The sequence below is a fragment of the Gekko japonicus genome, unplaced genomic scaffold (assembly GCF_001447785.1).
Source record: "Gekko japonicus isolate JY-2015 unplaced genomic scaffold, Gekko_japonicus_V1.1 scaffold49, whole genome shotgun sequence".
Taxonomy (NCBI): domain Eukaryota; kingdom Metazoa; phylum Chordata; class Lepidosauria; order Squamata; family Gekkonidae; genus Gekko; species Gekko japonicus.
Window position 1 is genome coordinate 1,420,196 of NW_015173674.1, and position 24,293 is coordinate 1,444,488.

Consider the following 24,293-nt stretch of genomic DNA (forward strand, 5'->3'; position numbering starts at 1 on the left):
GGTTTGGCTTAATTTTTTACTAAATGGATTCTCTCTCACACACAGAGAGAAACATACCAACACACACACTCACATCTCTCTCTCTCTCTCTCTCTGAGTGCCCTGATACTCTTTCTCTCACAGACATTAAAGATCCCTAACTTTTATTTGTTTTTTTAAAAAAGGACACATCCAAAGATCTGGATAATAAATTACTTGCGTTTCCTAAGAAACTGTTTTCCTTTTTTTTTTCCTTTCCCTTTTTTTCTGTCTTAAGCCAGTTGAAGCTTTTTGACAGGAGTAAGCAAGTCTTTTCTAGATTGTACTCGACTCTTCAAAGCATAAATGCCAGTAAAGAAGAAATAGGAGAACAAGGCAGGAGCGGGAAGGGAGAAGGGCAAGAAAATCCCCACCCCTCCCTGAAGAATCAAAACAAGAGAAAACAAAATCCCAGCTCAGATTCCAAAAGCCCTCATAGCCACACGATGTGGCAGAAGCTGGTGGGAGGCCACTACTTCCATCATGGGCTGCGGTCATGGTGAGCAATGATACATTGCTTTTGTGCCTCACTCCAAAGGCTGTGAGGAGGAGGAAGGAGTTGTTTTTTTTAACACTTAGACTGTAAACTGTTCAATGTGGATCTCTAAGGCTGACTGTGATTTGGGGAAGGAGGAGCGATAGAAGGAGAAGAAAACCCATGTTGATCCTCTCAACGATAAGCACCATCATCTTCTCCCTCTGTTCAAAATGGGTTGTTTCCCTCCCTCTCTTGCTCCGCCCTCCATGCGGCCATGGCCGGAAGTCTTCTTGACCTGCATCAGCAATCCCCCTCTGTCGCCATGACAAGCAGCATCTCGCTCTTGCCCATCTCTTCCAAGGCACAGGCCAGAGTATTAAGGTCCCCATCGTCTTGGTGCTGGGCTTCCCATAAGTCAAGGATCACGCCTGTGGGGCTGGCTTTGGTGGCAAAGAAATTCAGATACCTGCGCAGAAAAACACAATGAGAGAAATCATTGGTGTCTTCTTCAAGATAGCTCTTCCCCCTGAATTTCTGTTATATCTGGACTGGGATTGTTGGGAAGGACTCACATGAAATCAGGAGAAGGTACAATAATGCATTGTGGCCAAGAGACTGAGTCACAAGCTTGAAAGCCCCAGCTTGGAACTTATCCCTGCCATGAACATAACTAGGTGGTCATTGCCAAGCCCTTCCCCTACATCTATAATACGGGGATAAATAATACTGGTTGAATCAATACAAATTCAGCTGGGTAGCCGTGCTGGTATGAAGCAACAAAGTTCTGAAGATGTGTGCATGCACAGGAAAGCTTCTACCCAGAATTAAACTTTGTTGGTCTTAAAGGTATATCTGAAGAAGTGTATCTGAACATGTACCTGAAGAAGTGTACGTGCACACAAAGGCTCACACCCAGAATTAAACTTTGTTGGTCTTAAAGGTGCCGCTGGACTCAAACTTTGTTCTGAATCAATATAAGTGCCACTGTGAAATACTTTCCTGAGTTAGCCCCCACTCATCTTGGCACCGTTTTACACAGTTGTAGCAGAACCGTTTCAGTATCTCTTCTCTGCCAGGCACTGGCTATGGAGAATGTTTTTGCACACTATGGATTCCTGGTTTTTGTAGCTTCCATTGGATGTTTTATGGCTTGCATTTCTTTCAGGACAAGGAAAGGTGGTGTAATATAGCCTGATCTTGACAGATCAAGGAAGCAAAGCCGGGTTGGTACTTGGATGGGAGACCACTGAGGAACACTCTGCAGTGGACCACAATGGCAAAATACCTCTGCTTCTAACTTGCCTTGAAAGCCCCTTGCTGGGGTTGACGTAAGTCAGTCGTGACTTGATGACACTTGTGTACATACATTTTGTTCAGGATTTGCATTACTTCTGTTTTATTTTATATCTAAGCCACCACAGGGATTTTCATCAACAGGCAGACTGTAGATACCCAAATAAATAAATGAGTACACCCAATCGGCTTTCTCAGCTAATATGCTTCCCCTCTATGATTGACTGAGAATGGAGCCCTGAAATAAAACCCACCGATCCATGGAAAGTTTCTGAGCAAGGAGTCGCCAGTCATTTCCTCTGGAATTGGGGGCATCAAGGCTGTTACAGATTTTCTGTCGTATGGACAGAGGGATCTTGAAGGCGTATGGTCCCAGCTGAGTTGTCAGGCCATGGTGGGAACTCAAGGCATCAAAGGAACTGGAATTCTGGAAAAACAGAGGGATTTGTGAGTTCATTGACAGAATCAGATTTGGGGGCTGATTGAATTGATAAGTCAGTGTACCCATTGATCATTTGTCTATTCATGTAATAAAGTGCTGCCTAATACCTTATCTATGGATAGCCATTTAGCTCAACCCAGCTATCCCAGGGGCACTGCATATGCCGCATGAGAAATAAGGCTATATGACCTGGCCCCATTCAAAAGTGATTTATAGCTTCCTTCCCTGTGAACCTTCTTTTGGCTGTTTTCACACCTGGGACTCAAGCGCCCCTTGCTTCATTGGGTTTGTAATGCAAATATAAATAATACATGGAATGCTCATTCATATTACAAAGGCCTCACTCCTGCCTTGCATTCTTCTTGAACAATAAAGAGATAAATACTGTAAGGAGAGGCTGATGGCTGATTCCACGTTAAGCTTCATGTGTGAAAACTGCCTTAACCTCACCTCTCTAATTCCACATGCTTCACTGCAAAACCTAGTATCTGCTTTTTTTCTGTCCCAAAACGTGGGCAGAAATTGCTTAATTCCTTTGCAAACCAGTCAGTAATAAACACAACCTCAGATACCAGAGACACTCCAGGAAAGAGACATAAAGAACCTGATAGCTGTCACTAAAATGTGTTTGCTGATGTGGTACCCTTGGATGGTTAAAACTAGAAACAAAAGCAGAGAGAAGGGTAAATATAATGCCTTAAAAATAATAACAGTTTGCTTCAGTGAAGCCGGGGAGAAACAGCCTTCCAATATCAGCAGGCACAGCAGAACAAGAGCAGGACTTCCAGAGTCAGAGACGGCACCCTAGGCTGCAAGATTAGTCAATGTACAAGGCGGAATGCTATTGTGTGCTGTGGTTTTTGGAGGGATTTTGCACAGAAGAACACAGTGGAACGGAAACACCAAATTCTATATTCAGCCTACACCAGGAAAACAGACAAAATGGTGCCATTGCTTCCTATGGATTCTGCAAACGTTGTTCTTGCAAAATAGTAAAAGTTCTTGCAGGTACTGTGATGGGAGAATACAATCAAGATAGGATAAGCATATGGGACTATTATAGCCATGGGAAAATCCAGCATGGTGTAGTGGTTATAGAGTGCTGGACTAGGATCTGGGAACCCCGGGTTTGAATCTCCATGCTGCCCTGGAAGCTTGCCAGGTGGCTTTGGGTCAGTCACACTCTCTCAGCCCAACCTACCTCACAGAGTTGCTGTGAAGCTAAAATGGTGGAGTGAGCCATCGGGGTCCCCACTGGGAGAAAAGTGGGGTAGAAATAAAGTAAACAAATAAGTGTAGAAATAAATAAGAAGCCAGTGGCACTTTTGGCCCAATGCTCCTCTGGGTCTCCATACCTGGGAGCAGACACAGCCCACGTAGCTGCAAATATATCTCGACAAGCATGAGAACGGAAGCTTGGCACAGTCCTCAGCCCAGATCCTCACGTGTGGAATAAGCTCAGCCTGATTATGAGTCACCAAAGACTGGATCCAACCCATTTGCTTCTAGCTCCATGGTTATAAGTGGATTCACTTCCAAAAATTATAATAATTTTTTTAAATCATGCCGATGACTCTACTCTGTTGCTGCTACCCCGAAATCAATATTTCACTGGACTGTATAATTTTTTAAAAAGCATGCAAGGCATGTTTAATACAAATAGCAGCATTAATACTTGCTAAGGCCAGTGACGTTAATCTGGTATACATGAGGAGTGACTTGGGGAGGGGGCTGAGTGAAGGAAAGGCACTCTTCACATGCTCCAAAGCTAGACTGCAAGGAACAAATGTCTCAGTGAAATGGATGATAATGGGGCAGCACCTTCTAGGATGGAATGGCAACTCCCAAAATAGGTTATGAGCTCCACCTAAAACTGGATATACTATTTTAAAATACTTTTTCTAACAGCACCAGCAGCCTGCTCACACACCGCTGTTTAAAAAAGAGAGACCTGTGCCTTATTCATCCCGTTGGAGAGCGACCTGTATGATACAGCTGCTTCCGTGGGACAGATCCCTGTAGAACAGGGCAGCAGTGTCAGCAAAATGTCCCAGGATCAGCAGGTGATCAGTGAAAATGAATTTGCTGGTCCCTTCACAAGATTTGGAGGTGTGAGCCTCGACTCAGCTTAACCCCCAGAGTCACCCCACTGATATGACAACCAAGAAGTTGCCCGCCAGTTCAGGCAAATGCCTCTGAGAGTTGCCAAAAAAGACAGCTGTTAAATACTCTGCTCTCTCTACTTCACACCAACCAGCCACATACGTTCCCCCAGGTTACTTCCCTTTGCTCACCTCTCCAAGTTTAATGTGTAGCTGAAATATCTGCCCTTCCCCTTCCACTTGCCGGACACAGATCTTGCAGGTAAGTTCTGTGGAAGCTGGGCTGTATCTCTCGAGGGTGAAGGTGCAGTGTAGTGCTCGTTGGCTGCCACTCCAGATGTGATAGAAAGGGATTTCCTGTGGTAAATTTGAAAATCTGATGAGTCCAACTAGTCCACTGGTTATAGGGCTCTGGAAACATACAGGTGGCTCTTTCTGGAATGTGTACCAATAATATAAAAAAAGGTTTGCACAGCTTCTAACCCATGCAGTCAAGCACAGTTCACTCACCATATATTATGGCCTGCCAACTAGCTGGAAAACCATTTTTGTACTGCCAGCAAAAGCAGGCTTATCATGTCTCCACGATATGGCAGATGGGTTACCACAAGCCGTAAGGGCATGATCCAAGGTTTTACTCTCACTCAAGTTACCGCTGCTTAGTTAAATGCAAGGGTATGTTTTCATGTAACAGGGTGCAGTCCAAATTCTTCCATAGAAAGCACCATGAGAAGATCCCATTCTGAAAAACCACCCCCTGATAAATCTAAGCAAGATACCAGTGCCCTTTATTCACCTGATGATTTTGATATCAAAATGACACCTACACAGGGGTACTAGCAGGGATGGGAAAAGCCTGTGGACTCCAAGCCTGCTGACATAAACCAGGCAACACAAATATAGGAAAGAGCAAGGCACCTGTCCCCGTTATGCCTGAGACCTCCCGGAACTGACTCCAGCCCTCCCCGAACAAGCACTGGCCACTGTCCCCGGAGGAGCAGGGATGCAAACGACGCCCCCCCCCCCTTGCCCGGGAAGGAGAGACGCCCGCCGGTGGGAGCAGAGGAGGAACGGAGATGGGTCCCCGGGGCAACAACCTACTGGGTCCTGCGGGCCAGCCGGACAGCGGGACACAGCAGCGAGAGGGAGAGAACGGGAGACGATGAGCCCGGGAGTGGCAGCAAGGCGGGACGTGGCGTCGGTACTGGGGAGAGCCATGGAGACTGGCTGGAGTGCAGAATCAGGCAGAGGCGAGACACCTGGCACAGACCTGCCCGAGCACGGTGTCTGGAGCTTTAGCTGGGGGCGTGGTTGGGATGGGGGGAGGAGGAAGGGCCAAAAGGGAATAAAGAGCGGAAGATGGAGAGAGACGGGGAGGAGACTGAACTGGCGAAGGGAGGCTCAGGAGGAGAGAGAGGCTCCTGATCACTGATCCTACGGGATGCCAGAACCCAGGCGGGACGGAAGAGGGTGACGTAACCCTCTTCCTTCGTACAAGTCACGTACGTCTGAGGCAATTTCTTCTCCTTCCCTCCTGCCCCCTTTGGCCCTGTACCTTGCCTTGGGAGGAAGAAGACTGCTGCACCAAGCTGCAAAGGAATACGCAGACCCTAGCGGTAGAGTCTCAGGACGGCAACCGGGGGTAAGTCGGTGTCAACCAGCGGGAGGCGCCACAATGTGGCGGAGGATGCGGGCACTACGCCAGTAACCCGACCCCCGATGCCCCACATACCCATGCCCAGAGGGTGGCCCAGCCAACGGTCGTGGATCAGACCCCCCTCTTTCTTTCCGGTACCCCCGCAGCAACCCAAGGCCACCCTGGACGAGTGGGCACAGGTGGTGGCGACTCCGTCGGGAGTAACCATGGACCTCAGTCAATTCGGGCAGTGGATGGCAGAGAACCAAGCCCAGTTGCTACACGATGTGGTGCAGAAACAGCAACAGGCGCAGGCAGCCATGCTACGAGATCTGCACCAGGCCCTAGCAGCAGGGAGACAGGCACCTGGAGAAGGCAGGGATGCTCCCGAAGTCCTGTGGCACCCCTGGCCCCCACTGACTAAAATGGGTCCAGAGGATGATGTGGAAGCCTTTCTTGAAGCTTCGGAGAGGGCGGCAGAGGCTGCCAGGTGGCCCCCGGACCAGTGGGCCTATCTCCTAAGCCCTTACCTCACGGGGGAAGCCCAGTCCGCCATGAAAGCTTTGGAAAAGACCGACGCTTCTGACTACAAAAAATTGAAGGTGGCCATCCTCAATAGATATGAGATTACCCCAGAATCCTATAGGCAGAAGTTCAGGGGCCTCAGTCTATCCCCGTCAGACCATCCCCGGACCGCCATCATGCCCTACGAGATGCCGCCACCAGGTGGCTCCAACCTACCAAAGAGGATGGTCAGCGTACAGTGGAACAGGTGGTGATAGAACAACTCCTCCAGGTCATGCCACCGCGGACATGGCATTGGGTGGCGTGTTGGAGGCCCTCTCGGCTGTCAGAAGTACAAGAGCTCTGGGAAAACTACATTGCAGCAGAAGGCCGGGACCTTCCCAAGACAGAAATGGGATGAAGCAACCGTCCCCTTGTCCCAGGCGGCCAAGGGCAGAACACAACTCCAGCCAGGGGATACTAAGAAGGGAGGGCCCGGCCTAGCTTGCCCCAAGCAGGCCCCGGGCCGATGGGCTCTCGGGGTGGGGTCAAAGGTTCCCCGGTGATCGGGAGAGGGATAGGTGGCCCCGGCACAGAGAGAGCAGATGCTCGACTTTCATCTCTTCCCTCATCCTTGGATGTGGGGCCGTGCTTCACGTGTGGCCAATGGGGCCACCTCCGACGCGAGTGCCCGTTGATGGAATGCGACCTGGGGCACGAGTACGCCCTGCAGGAAGCAGCCGCGCCCGACCCCCTGCCTGGACCATCAGTGTAGACCTGGCTGGGAAGTGACATGAAGCCCTCTTAGATAGTGGGAGTTTCATCTCTATGATCTTGTCCACTCTATTACCTGCTGCATTGCTGGTACTTCGCTGGGCAACCATAGTCTGTTTCCACGGACATTCAGAAAGATGCCCCATGGTCACTGTACCTTTGACATACTTGGGACGGACTCAGGAGGTTCACCTGGCACGCATGAGATGATTACCATGCCAGGTCCTCCTAGGACGTGATGCGCCAGGCATCGTGGACGCTATTGCACAACACCTTCGTGATGCAAGACGGAGAGAGGAACAGGACAAGGCGACCGATGACATGGTGATTGCGACCAAAATATTGATGGAGGCGGAGACGGATGACCCCGGAGAAGGGCCCTCGGTGGCAGCTGAAATAGGAACACGGGTTCACTGGGAGGGAGACCCGAAGTTCGCTGTGGCCCAGGAACAGGATGAAGGACTGGCGGCACTCTGGGACCATGTGGCAGTAAGCGAGGGTTCAGTAGTGGACCCCAGGCAGGAACAACGCCTTCCCCAGGTCATGAAGTCCCATGGGATATGGTACCGCCAGGTGAAGGGGAGGACGGGCCACATAGACCAGCTACTCGTGCCAACAGGCTACCGTGAGGAAGCCATGGCTAGTGCTCATGACCACAGGTGGGTGGGGCACCAGGGATTCAAGGCCACTATGACTTGGCTTCTGGCCCACCTATTCTGGCCTACCATAACCAAAGATGTACAACAGTTTTGTCGATCGTGTGACGTACGTCAGCGACTGTCCCCTCGATATCCCCCAAAGGCCCCATTGACTCCCATCACAGTGGATGGCCTGCCCTTCGACAGGATAGCCATGGATTTTGTGGGGCCCTTAACCAATCCCCACGTGGAGCTAAGTACATCCTGCTCATAATGGACTACGCCACACGATATCCCGAGGTGATCCCCTTGCCCAGCCTTAAAAGCGCGGGGGTGGCATGAGCTTTGATGCACCTGTTTGTGCACACGGGTCTCCCCCACGAGACTTTGACAGATAGGGGTTCTCCTTTTACGGCCAAATTGATGCGCCAAGTTTGTGAGGTGTTACATGTCAAACAGCTGTTTACCTCCGTCCACCATCCCCAGACGGATGGGTTGATAGAGAGGATGAATCAGACTCTAAAAGGGATGTTGAGGAAAGTCTTCTGGGACCAGCCCACAGCATGGGATTTATTGGTGGACCCCCTGCTGTTTGTGATCCGAGAGACTCCACAGGCATCCACAGGTTTTGCACCGTTTGAGCTCCTCTACAGCCAGATTCCCTGCGGTATCCTGGGGCTTGTGGAGGAGCAGTGGGCCCGGAAAGAGCCGGCGACTGAGGAGGAGGACATCTGTGAATATGTACGCCATTTGAAGGAACGTTTAGAGGTGGTCCATACCGAAGCCCTAGCCAACCTGTATGATGCCCAGAGGGGCCAGAAGGAGCAGTATGACCAGGGGGCTCAGACGCGCACATTCCAGGAGGGAGACCAAGTGTTAGTAACCAGTCGGGCCATTGCAAAAGGGCAAGGTGATCCATGGTGAGGACCCTTCAACATCACCAAGGTCTTAGGACCGTTGTCATACGAAGTACAGTGTGGGCCTCATACCAAACAAAGGAAACACTTGCATGTCAACGAGTTGAAGGACTGGAAAGAAAGGCCACGACAGGAGGCTGGCAACCTCGAGGGTAACCCCTCGGACCTCCACAAGAGCGGGCTGCCATGGAGCCCCCGGGAGCACAAGGAGGAAGCCCCCATGTTCGATCTGGGGCTTAGCCCAGTGCAGAAGGACCAACTGGGGCAACTTCTGAGGCAGGTACCCGGGCTCTTTACCAAAACCCCAGGCTGTATGCCACTGGCCACCCATTACATACTGACTATTCCAGGAAAGGTGGCTCGAGCACGGTGGCGGCCGATGCCCCAGAAGAAGGGAAAGAAGTACAGGACATGCTGCACATGGGAATCATAGAGCCCTCGCAAAGTGCACGGCGCAGTCCCGTGGTACTGGTGCCCAAGCCAAATGGCATGGTATGCTTTTGCGTGGACTACTGGGAAGTCAATAAGATCTCCCAATTTGAAGCCTACCCGATGCCGCGGGCCGACATACTGATCAATAAGTTAGGCCAAGCCCAATATCTATCGGCCATTGACCTCACAAAAGGGTATTGGCAGGTACCGGTGGCCCCCAAGGATAGGGAAAAAATGGCTTTTGCCACTCCCCAGGGCCTCTTTCAATTCACACGAATGCCGTTTGGGCTGCAAGGGGCCGCCGCAACCTTTCAGCGACTGGTTGACCGGGCTCTGGCCTAATGCGAAGCTTTCGCAAGGGCTTATATCGACAACATAATCGTCTGTAGCTCGGACTGGCCGACCCACCTTCAGCATCTCCAGGCAGTATTCCAGGCCCTAAAGGCTGCGGGGTTACATGCAAACCCATCCAAAAGCAATTTGGGCTTTCGGGAGCGGCGGTATCTCGGGTTTATGGTAGGTCGGGGGCGCGTGTCAGTGGCCCAGCACCCTCAACCCAGAAAGTGGTGACAGTGGCCCAGCACCCTCAACCTCGCAACAAGAAATGGAGGTTTTTGGAGGTCGTGGGCTATTACAGCAAATTTATTCCCCACTTCGCCACCCTGGCCAGCCCCTTAACCGACTGCCTGAGGAAGTCGCAACCAAACACCCTGCACTGGGCGGCGCCCCAACAGGCGGCCTTCAAAGCTCTTTGTCATAGCCTCTTGCACAAATTGGTGTTACGGAATCCGGACTTCGATCGACCATTCATTCTCCAGACAGACGCATCCGACACTGGGTTGGGGGCCGTCCTTGCCCAAAGCTTCGACAGCGAAGACCGCCCCATACTCTTCCTCAGCCAGAAGCGGCAACCTGCCGAGCGCAACTATTCTACGGTAGAAAAGGAAGTGCTGGCCGTCAAATGGGCCATGGGCTCGCTCCAATATTACTTGTCCAACAACCCCTTTTCGCTGGTGGTCGACCACGCCCCTCTCCTGTGGTTAGAACGGATGAAAGATCATAACCCTTGCGTTTTACACTGGTATCTCTCCCTACTTCCATTTCAGTTCTTGATACAGTATCAGGCGTGCAAACACTACACCGTCGTCGATTACTTGTCCAGGTTGCACGAACCCCTCCCCGATGGAGGCGCAAGGGGTGTGTGTGTCCCGGTCACACCCGGGACCTCCTGGAACTGACTCCAGCCCTTCCCAAACAAGCACTGGCCACCGTCCCCGGAGGAGCAGAGACACGAACGATGCCCCCCCGACTCACCTGAGAAGGAGAGAGGCCCACCGGTGGGAGCAGAGGAGGAATGGAGACAGGTCCCCGGGGCAACAACCTACCGGGTCCTGCAGGCCAGCCAGACGGCGGGACACAGCAGTGAGAGGGAGAGAATGGGAGATGATGAGCCCGGGAGTGGCAGCAAGGCGGGACGTGGTGTCGGTACTGGGGAGAGCCACGGAGACTGGCCGGAGTGCAGAATCAGGCAGAGGCGAGACACCTGGCACAGACCCGCCCGAGCATGGCGTCTGGAGCTTTAGTTGGGGGCGTGGTTGGAATGGGGGGAGGAGGAAGGGCCAAAAGGGAATAAAGAGCGGAAGATGGAGAGAGACGGGGAGGAGACTGGGCTGGCAAAGGGAGGCTCAGGAGGAGAGAGAGGCTCCTGATCACTGATCCTACGGGACGCCAGAACCCAGGCGGGACAGAAGAGGGTGACGTAACCCTCTTCCTTCATACAAGTCCTGTACGTCTGAGGCGATTTCTTCTCCTTCCCTCCTGCCCCCTTTGGACCTGTACCTCGCCTTGGGAGGAAGAGGACTGCCGCAGCAAGCTGCAAAAGAATACGCAGACCCTAGCAGTAGAGTCTCAGGACGGCGACTGGGGGTAAGTTGGTGTCAACCAGTGGGAGGTGCCACAGCACCTATATAGAGAGAGCTATGATTCTTGAAATACATTTCCCTGGAAATTCAAGGATGTCATTCTTCCTTGTGTTACCATTTCCCCAAAGATGAATTCCTAACAGCTAAAAACAGGGATTTTTCCTTGTGCAAAGGGCACAGAACACTGAATTTTTCTGTTTTGGGGGTAGAGGCAGCATTTTGAGGGACAATAAGGCTGAACAGCTGCCATTTTGTTGTCGATCCACTGGGGCCACTCCACAGTTGATGCTAACTCTGCCACTCACCTGATACTTGGCAAGGAGTTTGCTCTTCCAAAGTGAATGGGGGATATCATGGATGGAGAGGCGCAGGTTGTGGTAACTGTCTTTGAAAAGTAGGGGCTTGGGTTCTTCTAAAAGATAACCACCAAGAGTCCTTTCTAATTCAAGCACTTCCTGTGGGACAAGTAAAAAAGGAGAACTGTGAGAACAACGTATCATGGATATGGCCAGAAATATAGGGGAGGAGATGCTGATCTTGACTTAAAAGATCACAGATGCCATAATTCAAACCATCTGACCAGATTAAAAACACTAGGAGTAACACCCCCCCCCCCAGCCCTGGGACTAAGAACATAAGAAGAGCCCTGCTGGATCAGACCAGTGATGCATCCTGATGTTGCCTCCTGGCTCTGGGATTCAGAGGCTTAGTGCCTCTGATGTGGAGGTTCCCCTCAGTCACCATGGCTAGTAGCCATTGGTGAATTTATCCTCCATGAATTTATCTAATCCCCTTTTAAAGCTGTTTACTTCTATGGCCATCACTACATCCTCTGGCAGTGAATTCTGCATTTTAATCACTCTCTACCCAGTTATACATTCTTCTCCACAGCCCAGGCTTTTCTCCTAACTCTGCTGTGGAATTACAGCATTCAAAGAAAGCCAGGGAGAATTCTTATGCAGCCTCTGAAGCAATGTGCGGACAGCAATTATCCAACTTAGCAACGTATTGCAGTTTGTACAGTTTGTACAGTGATGTCCTGGAAAATTAATCCCCTCCCTTCTTCAAATAAGCATTACAACATAATAAAGAGGAATCAAAGTTTCCTTCCTGATACTTGCTAAATCATATGCCTCAAAAGATAACTTCTGCAGTCTTCTTGTGGACATTTCAGCTTACAAAAAAGAAGCTAATGCAGGCCCAAGGTTAAAAATACTCAAGGCAGTAAGATCTGAAAACATCAGCTTGTCACTGAGCACTGGAACTAATCACTCTTTCAGAATAAGAGCAGATGGAGATTTCTACTTCATTAAGAATGATGGGTCACTTTCATTAGTCATGTGTACAACTGATGCTAATATTATTGATAGGCTTTCAAAGTAGCTCAACAATGTTATTTGTGGATCAAGAGCAATGAGGCAATTTCTAGCAGATCTTTAACAACTTGGATTATGAGATGAGGCTGTGTGGGGGAACTAACGGAGAAGCCTTCCTCCTCTGACTGACTGTCTGGGCTGGCCTGGAGGTAGGGTTGCCAGCTCTGCGTTGAGAAATACGTGGAGACTTGGGGGTGTGTGTGTGGAGCCTGGGGAGGGTGGGGTTTAGGGAGGGGAGGCAACTCAGCAGGATATAATGCCATAGAGTCTACCCTCTAAAGCTGCCATCTTGATCACCTGGAGATCAGTTGTAATAGCGGGAGATCTCCAGGTGCTTCCTGAAGGTTCCGGATATTAAGAACTTTGTTTCAAAATACATCTTCAGTTAAGACTATTATAAGTTATTTCAGGTATAATTGGCAACCCTACCTGGAGGTATGAGTGGTCACACATAAATCCAATCCAGATCTGGAGTGAGTGTCTGGCAACCCCCAGTTTTGCACTGCAGATACTGGAGCTGGGGATTTCAGCTGGATTCTCAAGCTCAGCAAGCACTCCTTACTGTTCTATTGACCAGTCAAGGGCAAAAGGCCAGGCTTCTTGTATTTATATGTTAGAGAATGAACTGGATATTTCCTTTATGAATTATTTATTGCTACATACATGGACTGTGCACACACACATAGGCTCAAAGAACTGTAGACTTTAAGTCACCTGTTGTGATGCTACACATAGAAGGTGCCTGCACATGCCTTACACGTGAATAAGGTTTCAGCTACACAGTTACCAGCCTGGTGAAAGAAGCACACACCTCCATTATTGTGAGCAATGAGAAACAACAGCTCTGAGAAGAGACAGCCCACATTGTGGAACTGTTTGTGGTCATGTACCACTAATCAACTGCTTTGTTCCTGCTTTGTATTTCCTGCCAAATGGACATTTGGTTATCAATAGAATGGCCAGCTTCATCAGCAACACAATGAAGTTTCCTGATGCCAAGGTTTTCACACCTGTCCAGATGCCATGCTTTGAGTAAGGTTTTAGGTTTCAATATTGGCCACCCCTCTTAGGTAACCACCCTCCCTCTATGCAACCAATAGGATTGTTTTTGGGACAGACTAACAGGTAGGTGGGCCAAGAGGTTGGCACGGTTACCGCCCATCTCTTGAACCCACTAGAAATGGAGAGAACCAGTCACCTGGTCCCTCCTACTTGATCAACTAGCATCTCCCCTGCAACAACCCCTGTCTGCTTTTACCCCTCTTAAGACCCCCTTGCTATCCCCAACCCTTGCCTCTACTGCCCACACGTTCCGGCTGGCTCTGGTTGTGTGTGAATTCCTTAGTTTTCTGTTTCTTCCCCTCTATTCTTCATTGGAACAACCAAGCTGCAAGACAGATAAGTATCGCCCACCATCACCCCTACCTGCTAATGCAAAAGTGCTTATTTCTTACTGTAAATCTTAGAAACTTGATTGAATGTGTGAATGCATCAGTATTGTTTGTATGAAATATATTTTCAAGTAAAAGACATCTATTTTAACCACAACAGCCTCGAATCCTTTACTGGTAACCCTTGGTGGGAACAGGACCTTGGTATAAACTGGCAAGAACCCATTTATAAATTGCCAATTGCTGTAAATAAAGCAATTCGGCTAACATATACCAAGTGTGGCCAGCCCAGAAGGTGTATATTGCTGGCCAGTCACTGGAGCTGCTACGGCACACCTCCATATTCTGCTGGCCATGGCAAGGTCTCTGGGGGAATGTAGCCTCTGAGAGATCATGAGGCTGCATCCCAGCCTGAGGCCAGGATGTTTGTGTTTCAAGCCCCAAAGTCCCTGGCATCCTCCAAGCTGCCAGTCTGATATCTACGGTGGCCAACCTAGGGCTTTATAAAACTATTTTAGTTTTATATGTGGATCTCTTCATGGCTTTAATTTTTATACAAGAGGCCTCAAGATTGTTTTGTTAAGAGGTGGGATATAAATATTTTAAATAAACAAATTTTTCTAATATGCCAGTTTTCTGCTTGTGGGTTGCAGCACAAAACTGGGCCACCAACCAGCGTACGGAAGCTGCAAGAGTGGAGCTACTGCTCTTTTTTGGGTGTGCGTGTACTTTAAGCTAAGAAAATATGTGTAAGAAAGGAGAATTGTGTCAGCATATTCATTAGAGGGAATTAGCAAGGAAGGAAGAGAATGCATTTGTCCAACCAGGGGGGGAAAAAGCCCTTGTGTTGTACTTTTAAAACAGGGTACAGAATATAGTCTTTGTGAGACCCTTCCTTTCCCTCCTGGGATCTCCACCCAGAATGACAAGGCTGGTCATTACTGAAACCAAACTCTGGGTCATTTTTACTCCACCCAGAATGACAAGGCTGGTCCCCAAGGAATGGGTTAAACGCGCTTATTACTGAAACCAAACTCTGGGTCATTTTTCAAGGCATTGCATCAGGTTGTTTTGCTCGATTCCCAGGTCCCATCACATGCTCCTTGGGTCGTCACAGCATGACCACTTTGGGCAGAAGTAGCTGGTGCTGTACTAGATGTGGCAGCTAGACAAGAAATAGTGAATGAAAGTGAATGCTCTGTGTGTGGAAACTGGTTGCTACCTGCTCTGAGGAATAGGGAGTACACTGACATTGTCTTGACAGAAACAGGAGGGAGGCAAATGCTTCTATTAGCTGACAGTCTGTTCTTAGATACATAGAGATGCAGATTCCAGAACTTCAGCCACATTAGTGATGCGTATTTGCTGTGCGTCAATGGGCCACCCATGAGAGCTGGCAGTGTCCTGAGTTCAAATCCCCATTCACTGGGTGACCTCAGGCCAATCACAGTCTCTCGGCCTAAACTCACAGGACTGCTGTGAGGATTACATGGAGGGACATCCCTGTATGCTGTGCTGGATAAACATATAATTGATAGGTGACAGACAGAGCACAGCTAAAGTACCATGGGCAAGAATTTCCACACCACCACAATCACCTCAAACTTTGTGCTTGTCAGAGAAGACAGTTCATCAAGTGTACAGCAATCAACTGAGGTCTAGATGCATGTGTGAACTCACTTTTAGTCTCTTGCAGCATAATGACAAAGCTTCATGAAGCACATAGAAGACTGGCAGAGGCATGGACTTTTTAAAGACAAAGCTATCAGGTGCATGATTGTGGTTAGCAGAGGCATGGACAAAGCTATCAGGTGCATGATTGTGGTTTTGTCCACACTGGCCCACCCAGGGCCCTGAAGAATGGACGATGGGATGAAAGAAAGGCTTTCCAACATAGAGCCAATTTCAGGCAGGACTTTGTGTTTGATTGGGTGTATGTCAAATTGCCAATTAAAACAGGAGTGGAGCATCTAAAGAGATTTGCTAAGAGTCAACATTCAGTGACCATCATGGAAAATGCCTTCTAAGGTTGAAGGACATTTTCTTTTGGACCATGAAGCGCATCCTAATGAGCCATGCTGAATTATAAGCTACCTTTCAGAGAACAAATGGAAGAGAGTTATCCCATAAGAAACTAGTATTATAGTGTGATAAATAGTTCTATCACGCCTGACATAGATTGCAGAAAACAGAGGGGGAAAGGGAGCAACAGAAGAGAGCCAACAGACCAACATTACCTTCAGGGCATCTGGCGTGTCCTCCAGGCAGTAGACTTTGAGATTGTATTCCAGTGAAGTGCAGAGGGTAGGTGCAAAGATGGCGAGTTGGAGTCTCTTGGTGGCCGACCTTGAGTAGGACTCTCCCACAAGGACATACGTTCCAAGTTGTTCTAGTAGGATGTGGCAGCATTTGGGCTCCAGCTGGCAATAGCATGGTGTGTTCACAGTCTCTTCATCCAACGTTACAACTTCCTGAAGGAAGAGAAGGGGATACAGAGGAGAGAGAGAGAATAAAGGTTCCTTTCTGGTACCTATGTCCAAGCTGGGTGTTGCCATTTAATAGGTGGTTCTTCCCATTTCTTAACATCAGTGCCATGTATATACTTTGTGGGAAACAACAACAATAATGATTCTGCAGCAAGAGAACTCAGATTGTGACATGAAGAGCTTAATCCTGCAGCCCTATATAAATTATTCAGATAAACTTTTTTTTCTAAGTATGAAAATTACTGTTAAGTTTGTAGGTTACTGTATATATTAAAAAGCTGCGTATAAGTGTCCAGACTATGCTTAGCGTGCCATTAAGCATATTTGAATGATTCCATAAAAGTTTGTTTTATTTATTCAAATTCTGTTATTTATCGGGAAGGACAAAAAACTACAGAATAATACTTTTAGAAAAACATAGCTGTTTCAAATAGCCAAAGCACTTTGTATATATTATCCTGAACTCCTTAGGACCCTCTAAAACAGGTGATCTTGAATTACTCAGAAGGAGCTGAAGCTGCTTAATAGGCTCATGTCAAGAGAAAATACACTTGGTAATTAACAAAGGCTTTTCATGGGTAGCTCTGTCTCTGTGCTGGCCCAAAGCCCCATTCCCCTGACCACTGGAGATCTATTCAAGGATTCCCTGCAGCTTCTGTGACTTCACAAGGGCTTTTCTACACAGCCTCAAGAATATCTTTCCAATTAGAAAAGCTATATTACAAATTATAAAAGATTAAAAAAAAAAAGCTGAGCTGTTTGGAACGTTGAATTCTGTGGCTAGCCCCATATACTAACGTTTCTGCAATTTTGCGGTGCTGTGGCACACAAACAACCCTAATTAAGTTGCCTTCCAGGCAGGTAGAAAGGCTCCATCTCTTTTGCATAATTTCTTCCCCTGCAGTGCTTCCTGATAGGTAATATTAAAATTCCCAGCCCTCCTGCCCTTTTTAATTCCTGCAGTCCTGTGTAAGACAAAATTCAGAAGTCATTTTTAAATTGCCTTGTGGGTTCCAGCTAGAAACATACTATCCCCTTGCTTTCGTTTCATGAAAAAGGTCATTGACCGCATGACTGAGTGCAGTAGCATGCCCTCAGTGCTATGGAATTGGAGGCAATTTAAATAGCAAACAGAGTTTTAATCATCATACAATTATGAGAGGACAACTCATTGTTCTGAATACTGGGACTCAGAAGATTGTTTGTGGGGAATGAACAAGGCAAAAATAGTAGAGCAGCCATTTCCCTTAAATAACTGACCAGGGCCACAAACAATATACACTGTGTCTCGGCAAATGAAGCTAGGTGAGATTCCATTCCCACCCTGTAACCTCCTCCTCCTGCCATTTATTTCGGTTTACCTCCCAGTTTCCTTGGTGGGACTGAGTTTTCAGCTGCAGCATCCAGTCTGGAGAGCTAATGTCTGCACAGTGTGGGACAGTTAGGATGACCGGGTGGCATAAGAGCAGTCCAGTGGGTCCACAGGTCACCATGGGACTCAGTATTGTCTGTGTGCCTTCTGATGGCAAGCTAGAGAGTGCAAACACACAAGGTCTGTTGACACCAAGACATCAAGTTGGAAAAGAAAACAACTGGAATGTGGGAGGAAAAAATGGTCAGCAACCCCTTGTCTTGGAAAGCCACACCAGAACAGCTAAGAGCGGGTGATGGCTAGTGCCTCTTCTGCTTCTTCTTTTTCCACAGATGTACTCTTAGATACACAACTGAGGAACCAAGCAGCATCTCTAGAAAAATGGACTTGGCTCAGGGCCTGTGATTGAAAGGGCTGCTGTATCTCCCATTATGGCAAAGTTCCATCTCTTTTGCATATTTTTCTCTCTGCAGTGCTCCCTGATAGGCAATACTAAAATTACCAGCACTCCAGTCATGACGGGAGATCTCCCACTGGCAACGGGGGGGGGGGGAATTAATTGCTAGCTTTGCATGTGGCATGACGTCATCGCTACCAATACTGCTACCAACATCGCCTTCAATTCTAATTGAAACCTGTAGAGCCTGGTCCCTGGTCGGCTGCCAAGAGCCCGTGCACGCCGATCACACTTGAGGAAGATCAGTGAGCTGTTCACTTCGACAACTTATGGATTGCATGCATGTGGTCTTTAATACCTTATGGTTTTAATGAACTGTAACCAAATTAATATAGCTAGCACTTTAATACCTTATGGTTTTAATGAACTGTTTTAAATGTTTTATGATAAATTTGATCACTACTATGTATTTTATCTCATGTAAGCCACCCTGAAACCCAGAAGTGACATCATGTTGTGTGTGACTGCGATGGCACCCCCCCATGTCCCCACACCCTGCTGACCTCTCAATAGTTGTTAGCAAAAGAGTAGAGTCTTGCACTCTATTTGACAGGACAACAGCAAGCATTGATAAAGGCCTAAATAAATGTGAAGATTCTTGGAAGAGAAGCTAGTAAACCATCAAAGTTCAGTAACCAAGCAAAACCTTTCAACTCTCTGTTTGTTAAGAAAGTCCTGGAATTGATGCAAGCCAGATATACTGCCATTTCTATTACCTCCTCCCTGCTTCCTTATTTGCTGTAACCTGACATCGTTTTCACTTCCCAGGGATTTGCTTTGATCATCTGCATGTTAGCCTGAACTAATTGTCTAGTCTGTCTAGGTATACATCTTTATAGTATGGCTTGCCTGACTGCATTCCTTCGTCCAGCATGCTGTTACATGGAGCTTGGTAAAACTACTAGAATTAGGGGAATATAATATAATAGCCACATTCTTTTTGGAGAATGTATTCTTATGACTTTATTGTTTCCATGTTGCATCATTATCTAATACTATTGATTAGAACGTGTAGGCAATTTTTACAAAGGCTGCTCTAGCCAACTTTGGTGATAGACTGCTTAACACACTAAGGCTGCAATCTGCACTTTTGCTTTGAAGCCCCCTTGTTGTCAGTGGGATTTAATTTTGGATAAACATAGATAGGACTCCACTTTAAGTATGCACGGCTACATGGGTTAAATCCTTTCTGGGAGGGGCCAACAATGCCTGGCTGCCACCAAGGCCCTCTACTGGGCCTCAGTTTGGGAGGAGAGGGGGGACTGAATCATGTCTCGGGTCTGCCTCTTCCTTCCTGTCGACCTCTGCTCTCTTGCTCTCTCTGTGTTCTTTCTGAGGCTGATCAGGAAGTCCTCTTGTTTCACTGTATCTGAAAAAAGTGTGCATGCACATGAAGGCTTATATCATGAATAAAACCGTGTTGGTCTTAATGGTGCCTCTGGACTCAAACTCTGTTCTTGACCCAGGGATGTGAGGGTTTTAAATACCCCGCTAGAGTTCCTTCAAGCTTTGCACTCTAAAAAAAACTCTTTCCAGGCCTCTAGGCCAGGTGAGCCCTCATTGCCTCAGTTATGGGTTGGCACCACCACCAGATTCGCCAAGGCTCAGAGGCACGGGGCACCCTTTGTTACTGCTCCTTGACTGCCTGGTGCCTCTCCCAGTGCAAGTAGGGTCCCATCCCTCAGCTGTGCACTGTTAGAGTTGGATACTTTGAAAGTCAGGGAACTTAACACAGGAGCTCCTGATTATACCTAAAAACAGATGTTCTGATCCTGGGAGGGAAAAAGTGGCATTTAACATAATATAAACTAGAGCAAGAACAAAAACAAACTGCACATTCTCTGCTTTACTTACAGAGTGTTTTCTGTTTTGTTTATCATCAGGTACATTTCGTAGAACTTCCCCTGAGGAATTGCTCCGTGAGGCACTAGCAGACTCACCCCTGTGCAGAAAAGAAAAGAATCATTGGAATAAAGGGGTTCTTGGAGTACCACCACCTCAGGATGAATGAAAGATGCCTTGACTGTGGAATTTCTTCCCTACAGAAATCTATCAGACCCACTGTACCCCCCACTTTACAAGGACCATGAAAACCTTTATTCTTAGAAAGATCTTTGAGGATGGGAGTTGGTGTTTTACAACACAGCGTCCCTGTTTAGCTGTTCTTATGGTGCTGATTTGTAATTTTTAATACTGCATATTAACTCTTCAATTTTATTATGCTGTGACCTACTTTGAGAACTGTGGCTGAAAAGTGGGCTATATTTCTATAAACTAACAGAAGCCCTACACAGGCAAGCAGGGAAAAAACCCCATACAAATGGAAATGTAAGTATTGTATTGCCTGAGCAGTGGCCATCAGAATATGTACCAGCGATCAAAAGCTGTTTGTGCAAATATTTTTACCTGTGCCAGGGATGGTGAACCTTCCTCCCAGGCAGCCAAATGTCCCAGTGGCACTGTTCCCAGGCTCTCGGGGAAAGGTCAGGAGCTGCTGCGAGCCCATGGCCTTGTTCCTTAGGTTCATGAAGTGGTTATCCCTGAGGTTCTCCCCTGGGAAGGTGCCTGGGGGCATGGCTCCTAACAGGTCCGCCCCCTCATGCATCCCAGGTGAGGACGATGCTGTGGAAGAGTTATACACTTTGATCTTGAGACTAGGGAGCGGATCAAGCAATGGAGAGTTGGTCATCGGGATCTTGTCCGAAGAGTCTTGCAAGGCATACATGGGACCGCGGTAGACACCTGCGTTGGCCGTCAAGTCAGGCTGCATGGAAGGGTGCAGCAGCTGGGGGGTGTCTGGAAGAAAAGAAGAGATGGACAATGCTTAATTGCATATCAGTTCTTGAAGGTTATGATGCTAGTAAACAAATGAGCTCAGGACTTCCCCATAGGAGAAATGTAGTCTTTAAAAATATCCAAGCCTACAAGAGGACTAAGTTTGGGGATCAGCTGCAGCCATTTCCATTTTACTGTGACTTGAAAGAAAACTGCTCGAAGATACTACTGCTACTACTATAGAACAGTAAAGACATACAGGGTGAAGCTTTAAAATACATTTGTCATGCTAATCATGTAAATTCGGCCGCTGTATCTTAAACACATCTACTGAATTTAAGCACTTTCTATGGCTTATGCCTATAATGTACCATACCACAGCCATTTTAGTATGGTGGCTAATGCTGAAAATTTCTCTTTTGACAGCATGGTGACTGACACTTAGAAGTAACTGAAGCACTGAAGGATGGTTCTATATCTACACCAATAAAGCTACAAATCTGTATCCACTCCAGTAAAATTCTTCACAAAGTAAATAAAACTGCCCATGGAACTGTTACCAATACTTGGAAGTGTATTGCATATTCAGTCAAGTGGAACATCTTGTACCTCATGAACTGTTTCTTTTGTACCATCAGAAGGACCCTTCCAGAACTCTCTCACAAACGGTCAACACAGAGACAAACAAATCACTCCATTAACTGTAAGCTGATCTACACATTATGCAGAATGAGCAACAGGCCGAGAATTCTGGACTGTACCATGGCAGTTGGGAGTACAATTGTTGACAGCTCCTCCATCCTTAAGAGCCCCCTGCACATACTAAGTCAGTACATTAGACTGAACTCTTCCTCCTGAATTGACAGATATTATTATTTAGTTATTTAGTCGCTGAGACTCAGAGCAGATTACATAGTGTGAGTCAAGTACAATCAACAGGATGGGACATCCAGTGAATAATCCAATAGGACTACTAAAAACTGAAAACAGAAAATCTCAAACAGAACTGAAACAAAGCATGAGTTTTTAAATATGATACATGAAATGGAGTAGAAACTACCTAGTCTGAAGCATACGTCCAGTGTTAGGTAGCAATGCAGTGGTGTTGGTCGTAGTCCTTATCCCTTTATCACGCAAGATACCATGCATGCAAGGGCGGTTTTTTTCTTTAAAATGTGTTGGAAGGACACAAAAGTATGACTCTCCTATTTGTCATCTGGTGCATGGCAAGTCAGAATGCTGCCTTCTCATTCAAACGTAAGATGCAGAACAACTCGGAGGTATTAGCCAGCACCTGTCCTCCGAATCATTTCCATTGTACTACTGAAGTGCAGGTGCTTTCCAATTTGTCTCTTATTTGCCCTCCCAAGTAGTTTGGTTAATATTTCCATTTCATTGGCAGAGAACTGAGCAAATGCTAGGCTACTAAGCAAGTTTGCAGTATGTAGGATTTGTCTTGGTTCAAGTCCAGCTCTCTTTTCACTGGATTACTGCTGTTTTCAGTTCACACTTCTGGTTTTACCTCTTGTGATTCCTTGGGAGGTTAAAAATGTATGGAGCACAAGCACAACGGCAGCTGGATGCAAACTTTATAAAAGAGCAAACTAAAACTTTACCATGTCTGGAAGTCTTGAAGTTGACTGGGTGGAAGCCTCCTGTCAGGGCTGCTGAAGAGTCTGTGATGTCTGTATCAAAGTCCCGGCAGCTGCGCCTGTACACAACCACCCCGACAGCCATCAAGATAACAATGAAAACAAAGATGGCGACCACCAGGCCGGCGTACAAGGCCACATCACTTGTAGCCTCCAGTACTGCGGGAGAAGGGAGGAAGAAAAGAGAGCTTAGAAGGGAAATTCATTTCTGCTTGTGATTTCTTAAATCAGAATGCTCCCCATTTAAGCCAAAACAAATCACCTAATTAGACCAAATTGAATGGCCTGATTAGGTCAAATTAGGCTAAAGTGAATGACACAAAAAAGGACCATTTGCTCTTTTTCTGTTAGATTTGCTGGAAAGACTATGAAACAGTAGAATTTTAAGAAAATACTGACATAATCCATTCAAGCTCACTGGTTTCCCAGATTTCTTTCAAGACCAGCCTGTAAAAAGCTTTCAGACAAGTCCAACCCTCAAGTTACCAGATTCTCCCTCAGAAGTCTGATCTTGGACAATTATTCCTCTTCTAGGGGTCAAGTGGACAAATTTGCACAAATTGAACCCCATGTCTGGTGGAGAATCTGGTAATAAAAGCCCTAGGTATAATCCAGAAAGGGATCATGGTGCTGAAAAACTGCTGAAATCAACAGTCCAAATATGTGCTCTGGATTGTATTCAGATTTCTAGTCAGTGACATCAACAGCATCTGCCTGAGCTAAAGCTGACTTTGTTACCTTCGTGGTACTAGAGTAGTCACAATTCAACACTTTTCCAGAAGAAGTACCCTCAATATGGATTTTATACTGCCTTACTCCCTGATTCACTCATTCACACTTTCCTTTCTATATTATGTCCCAGGTCACTAGTTCCTTCTTTCTGAAGGGCAAATCAGGTCAGAACTGAGGACATTTTGTATTGAAATTATAGCCATGGTACAATAAACGATGTGGGTGGTTCTTTGGGAACTTCTACATTGAGGGGGCTCCAGGTACAGCACAGGTGAAGTACAGATTTGGAGAATTATCAGGGAATGAGCAGGCACTAAAGTCATTGCCCCACCCCCTCATCCCAAGAATACAAATTGTGCCACTTTCTATAAGAGTGGGAGGATTCCAGAAAGATTGCCAAGACAGATAACGGGAACACCCATGTCTGGCTTTCATCATTAACTGAAGAATGTTTTTTCTCATCTGATTCCAAGGTGCAGTATATAGCAAGAACATTGCTGAGGAGCTTCGGATGGGGGAGTATGTATGTGATTTATAACCCTGTAAGGGGATCCAGACTTTTCTCTCAAGTACACGTCTGTATAAAATTCACTTCAGCACTAATATTATTTATGAACCCCATGTCATCAGTATACATGGCATTTTACAGTTTAAGCAAAAGGAGACAGGCTCTTGGCTCCAAGGAGCTCCCAATTTAAAGTTCAACAAAGAAGAGGGAGGCTGGGAGAAGCAGGGATAAGGAGACATTAATGTGGACAGGGAATGAGGCCTCAGGAGCTGCTATACCAAAGAGAGGGGGGAAGGGAAAGAAATGCTGGAGAGAGTTCCAGGCACAAGACTCAACAAGGGCACTTCTGTCACAACAAAGAGGGTGTACGTTGCTGCAGCACACACTC

At 47.2% G+C, this 24,293-nt stretch overlaps 1 protein-coding gene across 1 annotated transcript in view; it reads right to left on the reverse strand.

The window, feature by feature from the left end:
• Nucleotides 1-364: 364 nt before the first annotated feature.
• Nucleotides 365-24,293, reverse strand: part of UNC5B (unc-5 netrin receptor B) — a 245,701-nt gene continuing 221,772 nt past the window's right edge. The window contains exons 9-17 of the mRNA XM_015422893.1: nt 22,630-22,824; nt 20,645-21,034; nt 20,093-20,180; nt 17,771-17,939; nt 16,161-16,394; nt 11,462-11,611; nt 4,526-4,690; nt 2,044-2,216; nt 365-962 (exon numbers count right to left, since the gene is read on the reverse strand). Of these exons, the coding sequence (XP_015278379.1) occupies nt 797-962; nt 2,044-2,216; nt 4,526-4,690; nt 11,462-11,611; nt 16,161-16,394; nt 17,771-17,939; nt 20,093-20,180; nt 20,645-21,034; nt 22,630-22,824 (1,730 nt within the window). The 3' untranslated portion in view covers nt 365-796. The remainder of the gene's footprint in view (nt 963-2,043; nt 2,217-4,525; nt 4,691-11,461; nt 11,612-16,160; nt 16,395-17,770; nt 17,940-20,092; nt 20,181-20,644; nt 21,035-22,629; nt 22,825-24,293) is intronic.